General features: G+C 38.6%; 1 protein-coding gene across 1 annotated transcript in view; it reads left to right on the forward strand.

Annotated features, from left to right (window-relative positions):
- The first annotated feature begins 10854 nt into the window (after positions 1-10854).
- Col3a1 (collagen type III alpha 1 chain) overlaps positions 10855-16155 on the forward strand; it is a 36197-nt gene continuing 30896 nt past the window's right edge. The window contains exon 1 of the mRNA XM_038315384.1: positions 10855-11071. Within this exon, the coding sequence (XP_038171312.1) occupies positions 10987-11071 (85 nt within the window). The 5' untranslated portion in view covers positions 10855-10986. The remainder of the gene's footprint in view (positions 11072-16155) is intronic.

Here is a 16155-nt window from a genome sequence, read left to right on the forward strand (position 1 = left end):
AGACTATTTTAATTGTGGGAGACACTTTCTCTTCCTCTCTTATCCTCATATTTGCTTTCATTTATCAAATTAACATGTACAAGTCAAGTGTTTTTCTTATAAGTTGTCGAGAAAACAATTTCTCTTGAATAGTGTTCCAAAATAAACAGTTCAGTGCCAGGCGGTGGTGGTGCACGCCTTTAATCCCAGCACTCGGGAGGCAGAGGCAGGCGGATCTCTGAGTTCGAGGCCAGCCTGGTCTACAAGAGCTAGTTCCAGGACAGACTCCAAAGCCACAGAGAAACCCTGTCTCAAAAACCAAAAATAAAATAAAAAACAAAGAGTTCAAATAAGATACGCTTTGGGAAAATGTTAATAAACTTGCCTCTGGCTTATGTTTTGAGTTTCCTTGTATTTCTTTCACTTGGCAATGATTTATTTTGTGTTTAAATAATGAAGAAAAATGGCCTAAAACTTTACAAGGGGATGCTATTATTATAGTGACAATTTTCTTATAAAACCTCTCTATATTTTGAGGGTCGGGAGACCTTTCATTGAAACTTGTTATATAAGTTAGCCAGGAAAATAAGTGAATTAAAATAAAAAACTAACTTAAGGCATGAGTATTAACCAGAATCTGAACATCTGATCAGCCCTTAGCTTCACCTTCTTTGCCCCTCCAGCTATTTGTTGGACAACAGAGAAAACAGTTACCACAAAACCCCTCGACCCATGGCGCTTACAACCTTGGAAGCCCTACACCACAGCGACTGTGAGAAACCAAGTCGGAGGTCATAGCAAAGGAACACAAGGAAGCTAAGCAGGAGACACAGGAATGTGGGTGGCCCATGTCTTGGCACTGGTCTGTGTTTAAAATATCAAGATTCCTTTGCCTCAGACTCCTCCTCTAAGTTCTATGCTGTTGGCTTAAAAAAAAAAAAAGGCACAAAACGCGAGCACTGCTATGACTATTCTTTTTAACCAAACAGAAGAAAAGTTAACTTCATCCCTGTACTGCTGGGGACAGTAACAAAGAACCCAGCACAGTGGTGGGTGTTGGATGGGCATATCATCATTACTGTTGTTCCCTCTGTAGCACGTGCAACCCTATCTTCTTAATAACTGCTAGGAAGAATGTGGCTAACTAGGGTGACCGCAGCCATGGATGATTTGGTGAGAATCCAAAATCCACAACCCCTAGGAATTTTCCTGGATCCTCTAGTTGGAGAAACATAGCAGGCAACTTACAGCACACTAAATCAGCGAGGTTGGCCTGGAAAACCATTTATGTAATTTCTCTGCTTTTGTTTTGGGGAATCTTCCAGAACGATTGTCTAGAGAATCAGATATAATTTGAGCAGTGTATGCTCAACGTGGCTTCAACAATGATCTGACATTTCTTGCAATTGTGTGCTAGCTCGTCATTTTTTCCAGCAGTGTGTCATGCTGTCCCAGATGACTGTCTGGCTGTACTTTGCTCTGGTGTTTGCTATAGCAAAAAAGTAAAGCTATAAAATTACCTCCTTTGATTTAGTGTTAATTTCAGTGAAATCTCTCCAGATGTATTAGTTCCTATTTCTTCCTCTCTATATCAATAGTCCTGCTGAAGGATCCATCGGGTTTTATCTTATTTGGAGGGAGAAAAACAATAATCCAGTTGATATCCTAAAATAATCTTACGTTAGTTGAATTTCTTCCTAGTTAGTCATCATGATTAATAACTAACAAGCAATCTTTTGTTTCTCCTTCCACATCTCACCATAAGAGGATGCTCTGCACATCACTTCAGGCCGAGAAACAGGACCCCCTAGGGAAATCTCACCGAATCCTCATCAACCTGAGAACATATTTAATCCAACTGCTAACTTTTTGTTATTGACCTACCCTTAACAACCACACTGAAAGCATCATTTTGGATGGGTTGTATTAGCTGGATACTTGGCAGTCATCAGCATGACACAATCCTGTTGCTGAATGTAGGTCAACGTGCATGGCCCTTAGATACTAACCTTCCCCCAACAAACAAAAATATGGCCAAGAACTCCTACACAAAGGAGTCCTCCCTAGAACACCTGACTTGCCTACATCCTTGGTATACTCAACTAAATAGATTTGACAGTTCTCTATGGGATTTAAGCCCAGAAATCAATTCACAAAAGAAAGTTTTAAACACGTGTAATGCATTTCAGATAGGATGTCCATATTTGTGTGATAATAAGGCATTTTGGTACTTTGATTTGATGATTTGTGGGGCTTTTTGTTTTGTCTAGTTTTGTTTTACCTCATAAAGTGTTAAACCAACAAATTTGGTCAAGAGTAATGAAAATAACTTGAACAAAGGATGTAAAACTTTTCCTTTGATCACTATATTCTCACAGTGTTTTTTTGTATGCCCCGTTTAACTTTTATTCTCAAAAATAGATTTTAAAATAGATGTATTTTATGTTTACTATTTAGTTAACTTTGAAGTTAATAAAAATTTTGTGATACCTTGGTAAAATACCTGTATTGTTTTCATTTTTTAAATTGTGTCTTTTAAGTGGTCCTTATTTGTGATAATTGTGACCACAAGTTTGACAACTTTCAATTTGTTTGTGAACAAGCCCTATATATTTTTTTCTATTTTAGAAATACATTAATAACATCTGGAAGTTTTTAAAATATCCATTATAAATCCAAGGACTTCCTATGCTGGAAGGAGCAATCACTCGTTTTCAGAGTTATTAAAATACTGAGACTAGTTTATTGAAAAATTATAAAAACTCTAAAAGAAGGGCACATGAAGAATACATTAACTGCAAAAGTGTTCTGCTTGATTAATGGCTGCAGGTCTTAGCCCCACGAGTTAATGTCTGTTTATCGGCTGTGTGCAAGGCCACAGAACAAGTATCAAAGTTTGTTGATGAAGGAAAAGGACTAAACTTGAACTGCAGTAGCTTCGAGTCTTGGAAAAACTTTCAAAAATCTGCAGTTTAAGACCAACTAAGAGTTATGGCAAAGGTGGATGAAAAAGGAGGAGAATGGCTCCAATTAGGAAAATTAAGTTTCGTAGATTAGTTGACAGAAAGACAATATCCAAGGCATAGGAACTCATCACGAGAGAAGAGGTATGCTTGAAATACAGCTGTTAGACTTATTGAAGACTGCCCTGGATCCAGAAAGAAGGTATAATGTGTATAAAATGGTATACAAGATCATTTAGCATCTTATTTTAGATGCTGTAAAAAAAAAATGGAGAGGTACCCGGAGATAAGAGAATAAAGTAATATTCATCTATTCAGTATAGTCATCCATGATTACCACACTGAACTACCAAGATGGTATAACTCCCATTTCCATGATCAGTTCACATGTCCACTGCTATCCTCCTTTCTACTGTGGCCCACCACTCTTCCCCAATGAATAACCCTGTTTTCTGCTGTTACTCTAGCTTATGGGAAGGCTATGTGTGAAGATTTGGAGCTAGGAGTCTCACGTAACAGAGAACATGTGACATATCTTTTTTCTGATTTGGGGAATGGTACAAGGTGGGGTACTAATTTAAGAGAAGAAGGGAGATAAATTCAAAAAAAGAAGCAGGCTGGCAAAATAGCAGTAAGGATGTATAAAAAAAATCACGAGGAACCACATTATTAAATATTTGCTTCAAATAAACTACAACACAGGTAAGTCTGTATACAAATATGCATATCCAGTTCATATGAAATTTCTCATATTTCCTGACAATGCTTCCTCCATGAGCCAAAGACTACCCAACAAAATCGCAACACCAAGTATGAGATGCCCTCTCCTGAGTCGTTGGTCACTGTTGTTCAGTAGACTCCAAGACACACAGGCTATTGCTATTGCTCTTGGTTGTTCCCCTGAGAGATGGAAGGTAAGTCCCTATCGCCATTAACTTCCAACAAATGGCCAGAAGGCCCCTAAGCTAGGACTGACCTGAGTGCCTCTCCATGAGCTTTCGTAATCCCAGAAGATGCCATGTAAGCTTCCAAGGGAGAGAAACTGGCCACAGTCCTACCCAGCTACGATGCTGATTAACTATAACAAGGACCAGGAGGAAATGATAACCCTAAGTGTACCGGCATGGCAAGCATACTTTGGTGATTATCAACAGTTCTCTAATTAAACTTAAGACTCACCCACTCAACAAAAGGGAAATCATGCCTGGTACTGGAAACCTAACCAGCTACCCAAATCGTGGATCTTGGAGAAGGACCTACAAATACCACTTTAATAATAATCACACGTACATAACTATAGATAGATATTTACATATAAGATAGATATAGATAAATTGATAGATGATAGATAGATAGAGAGAAAGATGATAGATGGATGGGTGGATAGATAGATAGATAGATAGATAGATAGATAGACAGATAGATGATAGATAGATAGATATAGATAGATAGATGATAGATAGATAGATGATAGATAGATAGATAGATAGATAGATAGATAGATAGATAGGTAGGTAGGTAGATAGATAGATAGATAGATAGATAGATAGATAGATAGATAGATAGATGTGTATAACAAAATCAATTTAAAAAGAGATCATGAATTTGAAGGAGAATGGAGATGGGATATATGATATGATATGATATGTTATGATTGATATGATGTGGGAGTCTTTGAAGGAGGAAAGGGGAGGGAAAATGATAAAAGTATATTAATCTCAAAGGGAGATATGAAATGGCACACATTTCATTTGGAACTTTCTACATGAATTTCTTTGCTTTCACTAAATATTTTATTTGACTCAAGCACTTCAAGAGATGGATGCAATATCTTTCAAAAGGAGAGGTGATGGTAGGGACTGGTTCATAATCTTGATGCCATAAATGTTTAAAAATATGTATATACACCAACACTAATGTTTAATGTCCTACTACATCAATTAATTTCCTATATTTATCCCAATCTACACATAGAATTTGCCTTCTCATGATCATGATTTTTAAAGGGGAAGGGAACAGAAAATCTCAAAGATATATATGAATAAATATATACATTAAAAACATAAGCATAAATTTGAAGCAAAACTATCACCATGGGCATTGCCACGTGAAGGTGAGACTAGGGGGTTTCACTGAGATCTTTGGAATAAAATTTCTACTTAGACTTGTCTCTAGCCCCAAGAGCTTAATATTGACATCAATTCTTATATGGATAGAGTATCTAAATGTGCATTCTTAGAGCAAAATTTAACACCCACTCATATATGTATGAAGGCATTTACACATACACAGCACTATAGAGATAGTGTGCATTTGCAAAATTAGACATGTATGTAGTTGACACATACTAAACCGAGTTCCCATTTTAAACATTCGAATTCAGTTTTCGTCTTCATATGTCTTTCAGAAGATGGTCATTTGGCCTTCTATTTATCTCCAGACACAATTGGCTGTATTTGCAGAACTATGGCAGCTGTGTTGGATAGTGTTGAAAATTCCTGAGAATGACTCAGATGACAAATTATACTCAGTAGAGAATCTGGTGGGATTTTCAGAGTGGAGCTTTCCTTCTCAGAATGATAGAAATCTTACATAATATTTCTCAACCCTTGTCTGTATTTAACATGTATGAAATAACCACACTGCTCAAGGACAGATTGCGTGTCAGGAAAAGAGATGAACTTGAATTTTCCTTGAAATTTCAAATATAATTGCAACATTATGATGATGGCAAATAATGCCACCTTATAAGTGTAAGAGTATAAGGAATTCATTTCAGGTAGCATGCATGTAGTAATTCCAGAATTTTCATTATTAAACGGGTGAGACTCCACAGTTTTCCTATCAATGATTAAATGTCAATTGAGGAAATGACTGGTGATATCCACATAAAAGGAAATTACATTTTATCCACTTCTGTGAAGATAAATTAACACAGAAAAGATGAAACACATCTCATGCATATTAAAGAAGTTTCCCTAGATTTTTAAAAATACTGTAAGACTATATACATGTGCATTTAGTTATTGGATAGAGTATAAATTGGCAGTGGCAGAAGTATGGTATTCATGTACAGAGCTTTCAAAATTATATAAAAATAAAAATTTACATCAGAACCTTATCCATTCTTAATCTTCCTCATAACTAGGTGAACTTTTGGGAAAATTTTTTCTTATGAGTCATATAAAATGGATTCATTGAAAATCTAAATGCCAGTGTAGTATACATTTAACCTATGGATGCTATTCTTACTTCCTTAGGAGGAACTATGATTACTCACTATGAATAACTAGTGATTGAGTCCTTTATTCAGAACACAATAGCCATGTATGTGTTCTAAATTAAAAACAAAAGTCCATGCACATACAAAGACATGCACAATCTTTCACATTTCCTAAGACTGTTATCTAAAATTAAGTATAAATTACTCAGTGTTCAATTCACTTAAACTTGACTTAAGAGTAGGTGAGTTGGCTTGGTGAGTAAAGGTACTTATTGCCAAGCCTAATGAACTGAGTTCTGGAACACACATGAGGTAGTTCTTGGAGAGAAACGAGTCTTACAAGTTGGCCTCTTACATGTGCATGTAAACTACTGGATGGACACACACACACACACACACACACACATCAGAGACATAAAACTAAAATGAAATTTACCTAAATACAATTCTAACCTTTACTCAAGCATTACATGGTAAGATAAAGTCAGAAATCAGAATAATGATCTCTTAAACAAACCTGGCCACCTACTCAGATTTTATTCCTTTTTCTCCATCTGTTTTAAGTGCCCTCAAAGAGAAAACACAAAATTATGTGCCAAATTTGTATTCACATAATTTCTCCATTGCATAAAAATATAGTTGCCACAATCAGTGACTAATTCAAGTGGAAAACATTGTGTGGAAAGTGTGTTCGTCAGTCCCAATTCCAGTGAGCAACTTGCAGGCTCACACAACCTCTTTGAACTTTTCTTTACAAACGTGGGGTAAATTTCACCATAAAACACAAAACTAGATATTTACAACCTCAGCTAGACCAGCAAATATTCAAATAGTAGATCATCGTTGAGTTATTTAGCATTTCCCAAGTATTCAAACAGCCGATCATTGTAGAGTTATTTAGTATTTCCCAACTATTTGAACAAAAGTCAAGAAGACATGAGAAGTGAAAGTCACAAAGAAGTGACTACTAACATAATTATATAGACACAAAGTAGAGGGGTAGATCACAGAAACTAAACTCTTGATTGTCACATCCGTAGTTACGGATTCAGCATCTCTCCAAACCATTTTTTTTCATCCTACAAATTTTATAATCAGGCATATTCACGTCTTCCAGCTCTAAGACAATTTTCAAGAATAAGTCGGCAATTAGTAGGTACATATTATTATTATTCAAATTCTTTTTAAATTCTCCACAGATAGTACTTCCCATGAACACTGAGTAGATAGGTCCATCTCCTTAGGAATAACAAAAGCTTACAACCTACTTCACAGCTGTGTAGAAAATTACCCTTTCATTCCTGCCATTCTGTTGAAGATTCAGTGTGTTTTGTGAACAACGCCACAGGTACATTTTAAAGGGCCTTACAGTGATTCAAAAATATTTACAAACTGACCATAAAAATAATCATTAAAGAAGACAGCACCATGAAGTTTAAACGAAGAGGTGGGGCACAGGAGCTATTTGAGGGGAGAATGTTGGATAGAAATGTTGTAAATATAGTATGTATATGATGTAAACATAGAAACAAATGCATGAGTAAAGAATTTTCCTCTTTTAAAAATGTCACAAATAAATCTTTAGATTAAGTAGGGGGAAGAAAGGAGGAAACAGAGAATGATGGGTGTTGACTGAGCATCGTTCTATAGACAGAGGTTTCTGTCCCACCCGGTCCTGCAGTCATTCAGTACCAAAGAAACACACAGAGGACTACATTAATTATAAATGGGTTGGCCTAGTAGCTCAGGCTTCTTATTAACTCTTAAAACTTAGATTAGTCCATAAATCTTGTCTGTGTTAGCCACGTGGCTTGGCACATTTTTCAGCAAGGCAGTCACATCTTGCTTCCTCTGCAGCTGGATCACAACTGCAGACTGAAACTATCCTCTTCCTTCAATTCTTGTTGCTCTACCTCTACTTCCTGCTTGATTGCCCCGCCTCTACTTTCTGCCTGGTCGCTCCGCCTATACCTCCTGCCTGGCTACTGGCCAATCAGCGTTTAGTAAACAAGTACAAGAAATAAATCTTTACAGGGTAAAACCATTGTCCCACAGCAGATGGGTGGAAGGGAGAGAGACAGGGCAGAAGAAAGAGGAGACTTGTGTTTCATGATGGAGACAGTTGATTTCTTTGTTTCGGTCCATTGTGGAGAGCACTGCTGACATTCTCTGGCCTTCAGAGTTCGTCACAGCTGGGCTTGCACAGCTCCCTCCCTTCCTCCCCCCCCCCTCAGCCCCTCAGCTTTCCACTGACTTAGAAGATCCAAATTCTTGGAAGATAATTGGCCACACCCTTGCTTTGCCTCATCTTTCCAGCCATTCTTGTCCAGAGACAGTTTAAGCACTGCTTTTGCTGGTGCAGGAATTTATGTTTGTGTCATGTTTCCAGATGCAATAAAAAGAGCAAACTGGCTATATATATATATATATATATATATATATATATATATATATATATATATATATATCCTATTAATATCAGTTAAGTCACAGAGGTATACAAAGCAATTTGTGTGGTTAATGACAGAGCTGGGCTTGCACGATACAGTTTCCCAGTGCATGCATTTCACCCCTTGTAACAACAGCTCAGATCCACTCCCATCTGGATACTCCACCAAGAAATACTGTCTCTTCCTCGAAAAGAGGAGACAGAAGGTCTAGGACGCAGAGCAAAGACTCGTCATGCTGAACTTCCAAACACACTTAAAGTAGAAAAGAATGGTGGACCAGACAACCTGAAAGTTCTCTAAGTCTCTCCTAAAGACCTTAAAACAGAGCAGACCATCCATCTGCAAAATACCAGCCATATCTCTGTCCTGAGTGCGCTGATCAGGAACTTTCCTTTATGCACATAAGGCTGCTTCAGGGATTTTAATGCAAACTTAAAATAGTATAGAAATTATACATAATATGCCTGAAATTGGACATACAATATTTTTAAAGTAGCATTATTAATTTTTCACATGGGAAAAAAAATTACGCTGAAACCTTTCAATACATCTCAATGTTTCTTGACCACTTTAAATAAGGAGACACGTGCTTATGCGCATTGTCCTGTTTTATGAACATGCCAAAGATTCCAGGAGAAACACTCGTGTTTCCGAGTTGGTTTGGACAGAAGAGAACACGGAAGAAAAGGAGGAAGAGCGGATGACAGAGAGACACGTGTGACTGTCTTTCCCCAGCTTCTTCACCGTCACCCAGCAGCACAGATGTTGTCAACAGGTTACTCTTCCTGCCTCTGTCGGCAACCATTCTCTAATACGAAATCAGAAGATGCACAGTAAGTGAGTCTTGTCCTATTTCTTGTTTCCTGTCGCCACATGACATCACTTTCCCCCTTGAACATCTTAGTCTGACCTCCCTCTGAGCAGGGATATAAGGAGTCAGGCATAGACCTGTCCATGATTATAACACATACATAAAACACAATTTAAAAATTAGTGTTATGTATTAGGGAAGAGAAAATGATAAAAAGAGTTTTAAGTGAGATGATTCTCCTAAGGAAGAAAGTCTTCAGCAGAAATAACTTTCACGAAATGGTTTAAGAGGGCAAGAATCTCAAGGGTAGGTGCACAGACAGGGCACACTTCCATGAAGTTAAGACTAAAGAAACAGATGTATGTGACCTCGATGGGGAGGTTGACCTTGAAAGGCTCACAGTAGATTTTAAAGATAGCGAAGGAATAGTGACTGAAGGTTAGGCATCAAGATCTTATTTGGTCATTAGTGACATCATAACAAAATTAACAAATGCCTTTTTCCTACAGAAGTCGAGTGGTACATAATCCTCAGGTAGATCTAGAAAAGCATAGAAAAGCCCTGCTGGTACAGACTCAGAACAGAAACACAGAAAAGATGGAACCTAGATGAATTCGCAGTAAGCTTTATATTAATGGAGTTGAAATTGAAATTTCTTGTATCCCAGGCACTGAACTCTCTTAAATAAATGTGGTTTCTTACAAAGACAAGACAGGAAAAGTTTTTATTTTTCTTTAGTAACATCTGTTCTGGCTTCCTCACACAACATGTTAACTGGAAATCTTACAAGGAAACAGGCTTGCTAAAGAAATCTGGGAGAAATGGAAACAGGGAAACAGTCACAGATAAGAATCTCTTAAGATCTGTTCGAACCAGGCTCAGAAACAGTTTCGTGACTATCTGTGAAATCCAACATCCAGAACAGAGAGTAGGGGGGGAGGGAGTGCAGGGGCAGACAGAGGTTTTTCCTTCAGTAAGTTTCTTACAGTTCCCTCTTTAAATCGAGTTGGGGTGGCTTCTGGCAAAATCCCAACATCAAAGTCCTCTAGGAAGATAGAGTCCACAAAATAACCACACCCGACAATGGGAATCAAATACTTTTTTCAAATTCAAGCTGCTTTCACTGTTTCCAAGAGATATTTAAAAAGGCAAGGACGATTGTTAGCGATGATCACCAAGCACATTCCTGTGTGGGCCTGTCATGCAAATATGTATTTAAGACTAATGCGTGTTATAAACATATACATAGGCCGATGTATACAAACTCCAGATGTGCCGATTTCAAACTCCACGGGCTGTGTCCTCTACAAGAGAAAAAAGAAATATTAATCACGGCTTTTACTGCTGAGGGGATGGGAGCTGTTCTCATATTTCAGAAAGGGGCCGGGAAGTGAAGGGAAGCCAACCTTTTTCCTATTTAAGGCCAAAGCAGAGGAATCTCAGCGGCTGAGTTTTATGACGGGCCCGGTGCTGGAGGGCAGGGTTCAACTGATGGTGCTACTTTGAGCTGCTTTTTCTTTTCTCCGCTTGCACGAAGAGTCTCATGTCTGATATTTAGACATGATGAGCTTTGTGCAAAGTGGGGCCTGGCTTCTCCTTGCCCTGCTCCATCCCACTTTCGTTTGGGCACAACAGGGCAGTGTTGGTAAGTAGGTACTGATTTCAACAGGCTTTCTGCGTTAGCTTTGTCTTAACTTCTTACCAAGAGTCACATAGGGAAAAGAAATCAGCGTCCTAGGAATTTCCTGCCTAGCCTCTGACTGCGGATTGCTTCTCTAACCATAATTTTGCTTTTTATATTTGCTTATAAAAAAAAGGGAGTGCATATGTGTGTTTGAAAATTCTCTAGCTGTTTAAGATAAAAATGGTCCTAAGTTGCTTTGTTTCCATGTTCACCTTTTTTTAAAAAAAAAAAAAAAAATGTCTTTCAGACACTCCCTTCCTCTATTGTGAACATCTTGGAATGCTCCCAAGCCATCTGGAATTTATTAGTCTCTTGTAATAATTTCATGTTCTCCTTTGTATGCGGTTCTCTTTGTAAGGATGGGATATTTAGCCTGATTTTTCCAGTAAAATAATGTATTAGAAATGCATCTGTTGCCAACAGCCCAGAAGAAGATACTAGAAGACCAGCAGAACCCCTGTATGTATTTCTGTAGATGGACTATCTCTGGACATTGCTGGAGTGAGCCCAGGCCACTGAAAACATGCCATTGTTCTTGTTCTTATTGCATTCTAAGAAGGTGCATAGCCGGTTAATCCATACTTCCTCAGAGTTTTGCCCAAGGCTCCTTTATGTCCCAAATGCTCTGCTTAGCTGGGTTTTCATTACTGGAGGGAAAGTGTTTTAAAAGGAGTGTTTTCGCTTTTTACAAACAAGGTAAAGATGCTCGTTCAGAAAGCGCTTCCTCCATCTATTCTTGGTGAGCAAACTTTCTCCGTCTCAATTTGCGGCACAGGAAAGCAATTGCCTTGTTATTTACTTAAATATTTTTACAAATGCCTATGTTCCTCAACATCACAAAAAATTGAGGTACACACTTTCCTCAAAATAATTGTGCTTTTGTGATTCTTAATATGTTAGCGATTTTTTTATTTTTTTTACACATTATCAAACGTGCTTGTAATTAAACCTTTACTTTTGGTTAATGCTTCATGAATATTAGTTTTTCCATTGTTTGTAATATCAATATCTTTGCTCTCTTAGCAAATTATAAATTCAAGACTAGGTGCTCGGGGCGGGGGATACCCGGTAACATTTATGTATATTCAGTCCATTGCTGCAACAGTAAAAGAACACCCAGATTTCTTGTTCGTTAGTTTTCTCCTCCCCTTAACCCATCCCCAGCCCCCCCCCGCATTCCCCCTCCTTATCTCCCCGCCCCTTCTGTCTCCTAAAGAACTCCCCTCCCAGTTTTCTTCCCTCACTCATCACCCCACCCCCATCCTGGGCTGGTCCACCTCCCCTATCCACTTCCTAATCCTTCCCTTCTCCTGCCACACCCAAGGCATCCCCCTTCAGCTTCATTCTCTGTTTTCATTCTCTCCTCTTCTCCTCTCATTTCCCCCCTTTGGATGCTCAGTTCTCCTTTACATTTCTCTCTTAACTTTCTCTCCCCATCCTGCCCTCCTGGAAGATGCAACAATCCCCATGTCTTCCCTAGAAAACCAAAAGACGGGGCTCAAAAGGAATGCTAATTTGCCAACAACCCAATAAAGATCTTTGGATTTCTGGGAGAAGAATCACAGAATTTTATTTTTTGAAAAGACTGTGCTCCTTAAATGAATATGAAAAATAGCGTAGGCACAATGAGTATGCGTCTTCTCAGTCTGACACAACCATCCTAACATCTTTGCTAGCTCACTTGCTTCAGCCCTTGTGCTATGGCCGTTAAGACAATGAAAGGGATTTAAGAATATGTATTACACATTCTTTATAGGTTTTTAGTGAAGGTTCTCCTGGATCTTTGGGGAGGTTACAGTCGGTGATGGCAATTCAGCACACTGGGAATATTCACAGAACCCTAATGGGGTATCACCTGTGTTCTCTAGAAACCCCAGAAGGAGCACAAAGCTGCAGGACAGTAACTTGCAGTCTACTCATGGGAGTTTTCAGGAGTATAAAACATGTCTCCAAAAGGAATTTTCGTCTCTATACAAATCTGTGCGAGTCTTACTTTATCCATGCATCCTATGCCAGCTGTGGAAAAACCTGGTCTGTTTCATATTTCCTGTGGTTTAGAAGTGTGCCAGATTTTTAAGTGCTAAATCACGCCACCTAGTGGCTGGCAGACAGGGACACCATTTACAGAACATGACTGCTGTATCACAGAATTGGTATTTTAGAATGAGGTGTGTGTGTGTGTGTGTGTGTGTGTGTGTGTGTGTGTGTGTGTGTGTGGTGTGTGTGTGTGTACATGTGCATATGTATTTATAAATTTTAAAAATTGAACACAGCTTTCATAAGTTAAAGTAGATGATAAGATGTTGCCAGCCATACAAACAAACTGGTAGTGATAGCGTAAGACGTTTTGAAAAGGAGTGCTAAAGTTATGGGCATCTTCCAGCAGGCGTGGTGGTACCGTCTTTCGATCCTAGTTCTTTCCAGCCAGGTATGGTGGCACAGTCTTGTCATCCCAGTTCTTTGGGCGGTTGAGGGCAGAGGAAGACTAGTCCAACGTCTGCCTTGTCCACAGAGTGAGGTTGAGGTCAGCCTGGGAACAAAAGTGAAACAGTCTCAAAAATAACAAATTTAAAGAAGGCTGGGGAATGCATGTCAGTGGAGAACTTGTCCACCACATGGCCCCTAGTTCCAATCTCCAGTATGGCCAGAGAAAAGCTATAGATGTATTGAAATCCATAGTATGACCTTTAAACATATTTCCCCTACTCATGGATTGACATCATCCTTGCTTACCGTCAGCATTTTGCTGGTTTATAGGTCCATAGATAGATGTTAATAATATTGCCTTCTTAGGGCAGGGACATAAACTCTTTTAATTAAATATCTTCTAATGTTGAACCTTCTACACTTTGCTATGCTGGTAACGTCCCAAAAATTAACTATGAACTATTAACTGATTTGGAATTTCAAAGCTGTAAGTGAACATTGAGAATGAATTCTTGTTTCATGTTTTGTGAGTCGGTCTCCCTTTATGTTTAAAAGGAAAGTTATAGCTAATATTAACATTTAGATTTTCTCTGGTTTGTGTTATCCTAAATATTAAACATACCAAACCACTGGATTAAATGTTTTGTAAAGTCATTGGAAATAACTGTAGCTCTTACAAGAGAAAATGCGTTGTTAGAACATTGTGAATTATGTACATATCTCAATATCAGTCATGTAGTGAATCGTGTGTTGGTATAGGTTAGAAACAGGAAAGGACGGGGTTAATACTCAGAAATTTGAAGAAATGTTATATGATTTAAGGAAAAAACCATATATTTTTAGTGTCTGTATTTTCTTATTTTTTGTAACTATTTGTCAACAGAAGAGAGATTCCAAATTCTAAATTGTTCGAGAAAATATATTTATAAAAGTTTTTTAAGGTAGTCTTTTTTTTATTTAGTACTCAACTCTTAACAGATTAATCTGGTTTATTAGGCAAAAGACTGAGAAGCTAAGGACCTAACCAGAAATTACCATCCCTTCTGTGGACATGTACACTGCAAGCGAATAAAGGACTATTGACACACACTCTCGTTGTTTCAATTTGTGACCCCTCACATTTCCTCAGCAGCTCCACAGTGCTCAGCCCGAGGCCTGAGACATCCTGCTTAGATCTAGGATGGAGCCTGAGTCTTAGAGAAGCAAGCCAGTCTTCTCAAACCATGCTGGGAGAGAGGAGAGCAGGGGTCCATTAAGGAATTCAGACTTTTGTGTTGGTGTCTTGCCCAGAGATTTCTTCTTAAAAGGACTTGTCCAACACTGTGGTGGACGTTAAATGAGAGCCAGCTCTTTGGAAAGGCCTGTGTCATATCATACCTACAGGCCCAGGCCAGCCTGAGTGGTGACTCAGAAAAGACTGCCACCTACCGAGGCTCTGCAGTGTCCACTGTGGATGATGCTCTGCTGTGCTCTGCTGTGCAGAGTCCCCATGTAGTTCTTCTACTTAAGGGATGTAAGCGATATTCTCCACCTTGAATCCATTAAACTGGATTGCTTGCAAGTCAGCTGGGAAGATGAAAGATAAGATTGCCTCTGCTGGATTTGGGGGACACTTGGAAAACTTGAGGTCCGCAGCAGATTTCTGGAAATGTGGGTGCACCGATTCTTATAATTCTTATAATGATAGTTTCATTAGGGGGAAACCAGCTTCATGTCATTGATTTAGAGGTTAGCAAGGAAGTTCCGTTGTATTTTTCTTAATACAAAGTTTTTTAAAAGGGGAAACTTTGCCTGTCAGGAAGGCAGTGGAAACTCTGAGTTAGCTCTTTGAACAGCAGTCATTTGTTAACTGCAGTTTGGAGGGTTACATTAACCACTAGCAGCTCTGTCTGTGCCTAACAAAAACACAGCCCCAGTGGATTCCTTTCGGATTATCTAATCAAAGCCTCGCTTTTTCCACGACTGAGGTCAAGCGCTGCCATTTCTAATGTAATCTTAATGAGCAAAATGGAAAGTTCGAATGGCAAGAATACTAAAATTGTCCCCCCAAAATGAGGACAGGACATAGCTAATCCCCAAAACTCTTAAATTAGTTTTGAAAATTAACATTGAGAGATGACTTTTCCAGTAACATATTTGTCAGACATTTCTCTTCTGTTTGTTATTGTAGAGGCAGACAGACTATATTTCTTAAAGAAACACTCTGTGGTGTTCCACAGAACTTATAAATCCTTATTTATTCAAAGGAGACTTGTGAGCAAGTTAATGCATGTGAAGCATGTAGTAACAATATTTTCTGAAAATTAGCTTTAGGCACCGTAAATACATCTTGTGCATTGGAAGCAGAAACCTTATGTTTGCTTCTGCCTGTCTTCCTGCCTGGCTTTCAAATCACACGGTCATCTTGCTGGTGGTCTGCATGCCAGCAGGGTGGCCTTGGAAATACAAACCTTTTTCATAAGGTCAAGAGAAATAAACAAGTAGGACTCAACTCCAGATGGTATCTTCCTGTTTCAAGATTAGACAGAAAGGACGTTTTGCAGACCACTGTTATTCCTTAAAATGTCTGCCTTCATCGTCCTGAGGGCACGGAGTTTACAAACTATATGGGACAGGGA

The sequence above is a fragment of the Arvicola amphibius genome, chromosome 18 (assembly GCF_903992535.2).
Source record: "Arvicola amphibius chromosome 18, mArvAmp1.2, whole genome shotgun sequence".
NCBI classification, from domain to species: domain Eukaryota; kingdom Metazoa; phylum Chordata; class Mammalia; order Rodentia; family Cricetidae; genus Arvicola; species Arvicola amphibius.